This window comes from Primulina huaijiensis, chromosome 11 (genome assembly GCF_012295235.1).
Source record: "Primulina huaijiensis isolate GDHJ02 chromosome 11, ASM1229523v2, whole genome shotgun sequence".
NCBI classification, from domain to species: domain Eukaryota; kingdom Viridiplantae; phylum Streptophyta; class Magnoliopsida; order Lamiales; family Gesneriaceae; genus Primulina; species Primulina huaijiensis.
In genome coordinates, this window is record NC_133316.1 from 14,385,541 (window position 1) to 14,388,030 (window position 2,490).

The 2,490-nt window shown below is 42.9% G+C and overlaps 1 protein-coding gene across 9 annotated transcripts in view; it reads right to left on the minus strand.

Annotated features, from left to right (window-relative positions):
• LOC140987895 (uncharacterized) overlaps positions 1-2,490 on the minus strand; it is a 26,017-nt gene that overhangs the window by 5,459 nt on the left and 18,068 nt on the right. For 6 of the 9 annotated variants that reach the window (XR_012177229.1, XR_012177235.1, XR_012177234.1 and 3 more), the window contains one exon: positions 2,109-2,453. Coding sequence is in view for 3 of the 9 variants with exons in the window: in XM_073456628.1 (XP_073312729.1) it covers positions 639-1,773 (1,135 nt within the window). In the remaining 6 variants the exon portion in view is untranslated. Of the gene's footprint in view, positions 1-638; positions 1,775-2,108; positions 2,454-2,490 lie in introns of those variants that run through there. The other 3 variants (XM_073456628.1, XM_073456625.1, XM_073456626.1) reach the window with 1 other exon arrangement.

Consider the following 2,490-nt stretch of genomic DNA (forward strand, 5'->3'; position numbering starts at 1 on the left):
AACAGGGGCTAAACGATATGGTGCTCGAGATATGGGTTCAGTTCCTGGCATTAATTCGATACTGAATTCAACTTCTCGTTCTGGTGGAAAACCAGGAATCTCTTCTGGAAACACATCAGGAAACTCACAGACTACATGAATATCAGAAATCCGTCGCTCATCTTGCGACAGATCGACAGCATAAACCAGAAAACCTTCATGACCAGAATCTAACAATCGATTCACCTCAATGGCAGAAATTAGAGAAATCTTGGCTTGAGAACCACGACCATAGAAATTCCATTTAGGTGCAAAGCTAGGTCTGAAACGAACTATTCCTCGATAACAGTCAATAGTGGCACGATTAGCAGTCAAAACATCCATACCAACGATGCAATCAAAGTCATGCATAGGTAGAACTCTGAGATTCAGATATAGAACATTTTCATCATGAAACAAAACCGCATTGAACACCACATTATCAGTTATAATCATTTTGCCCATCGAAGTAGCAACAGATAGGTTGGAATTCATACTAGTGGTGCGAAGATCATGCGAAACGACGAATGCATGAGAAACAAAGGAATGAGATGCTCCGGTATCAAATAACACTCGTGTTATAAAACCACATAGAGTACAGTTACCAGTAATGACAGTACCTGGAGCTGCCTGAGCCTCATCCTTAGTCAAGGCAAATACATGAGCAGATGACTGATTCTGTTGACCACCTTGCCCTCTACTCTGATGCGAAGGGCGACTAGGCTGATGGGAAGACTGGGACGCTGCTGGAATTCTATTACTTGGAGCTCCACTACCTGCCTGGGCTGATTTCCCCGTCTTACTAGGACAAACTCTAGCGAAATGACCCGGCCGACCACAAACATTGCAAATCCCTTGAACTCCAACACATTGATTACTGGAAAGCTTGCCTCCACAGTGATAACAGTAAGGTCCACTGTAGCGATATCCACCACGGTTCCCTGAACTCCCCGAACTCGAAGAACTAGAACCAGGCTTCTTAAATTGTTTTCCACGTGGACGAAGAGATGCAGAACCAGATGAACTGAATTGTTGCCTCCCCGACTGATGATGTTGGGTAGGAACTCGATTGCCACTTCTCTTAAGACTAACTTCAGCCCTTTTTGCTATTTCCACTGCTTCAAGATAATTTAGTGGCTTACCGGTAGAAACAAAAGGGTGCAAATGATCGTTCAGTCCTTCAATGAAACTTTCAACTACTGCAACCTGACTCGCAGCAACATGAGGAGCATATCTCAGCATAGCATAAAAAGTATCAGCATACTCTGCAACTGACATATCGCCTTGTTTCAGGTTATGAAACTCAAAAGCCTTAGAACTGTAGAATGACGGAGGACAATAACTTGCCTTAAACTTCAGCTTGAATATATCCCACGATGGAACAATCCTCTGAGCATTTAAAGTCATCAATATAGTAGACCACCACATTTTGGCACGATCTTTCAACTGATGCACAGCTAATCTCAATCGACACTCTGGAGGATACTCAATCAAATCAAACAATTCCTCAATCTCAGAAATCCACAATTCTGCTTTCTCAGCTCCCTCCGAACCACTGAATCGAGGTGGATGCATAGAATGGAAACGCGCAACTAATTCATCCATCCTAAGATGGTCTAGATGATCAGCAGCTTGCTCAACAAAAGTATCATCAACAACACGGACACGAGCTCTACCACGTCCACGACCTCGACCACGACCTCGACCTCGAGCTAAAGGAATCTCATCAACAGGAATTTCTCCACCACCCTCCATTCTATACGATAAAACACCAAAACTATTAGAATGGAAGTAAACAAATCATATAATCACATAAGCATGTTGTCAAGTAGAATACACAGGCGCAACAACAAATTTAGTGCCAAGACTCAAGTGTCCTAGACTCTAGTTCGAGCGTAACCCAGTTTACGCTCTGATACCAAGATGTGAGGCCCATTTACTCTAACGATAATTAATGATCAAACAATAATGGTTTGATTTAAAACTGCAGCGGAAATGGTTTAAAAATACTTTAAAACGGACCTCAGGGCCTAGATAAATTTCGGCATGACCTCCCCGTAAGCAGGACATCCCAAAAAACTCAAGCAGCATTTTATATCAAAATATACTCCAACTAGAGTCATAAAAACAAAAACCAAAGTCAACAACCTATAGCCGCACTGGCCAGGACTAAACAGAAATTAAAACTTACCACATACTCACCAGATCATAAGAATCATAGGGTCAACTCAGAACATCACAAAAACAACCAAATATCATTACAGATACACGGGGCATCTCCCCGGCAAATAAACTACAATACAAGACTGAAACAAACTCAAGACATACATATAGACTAACTGGGAAACTCCACTGACAGAACCAAGCAATCCAACCTCAATCCCGAGCTCCACTGGCGGAACCTCGGCCTGATGCTGCAAAACGACTCGGGAGATCTACCATGGTGCCCAATAGCAACCACAGCAGCCCCCC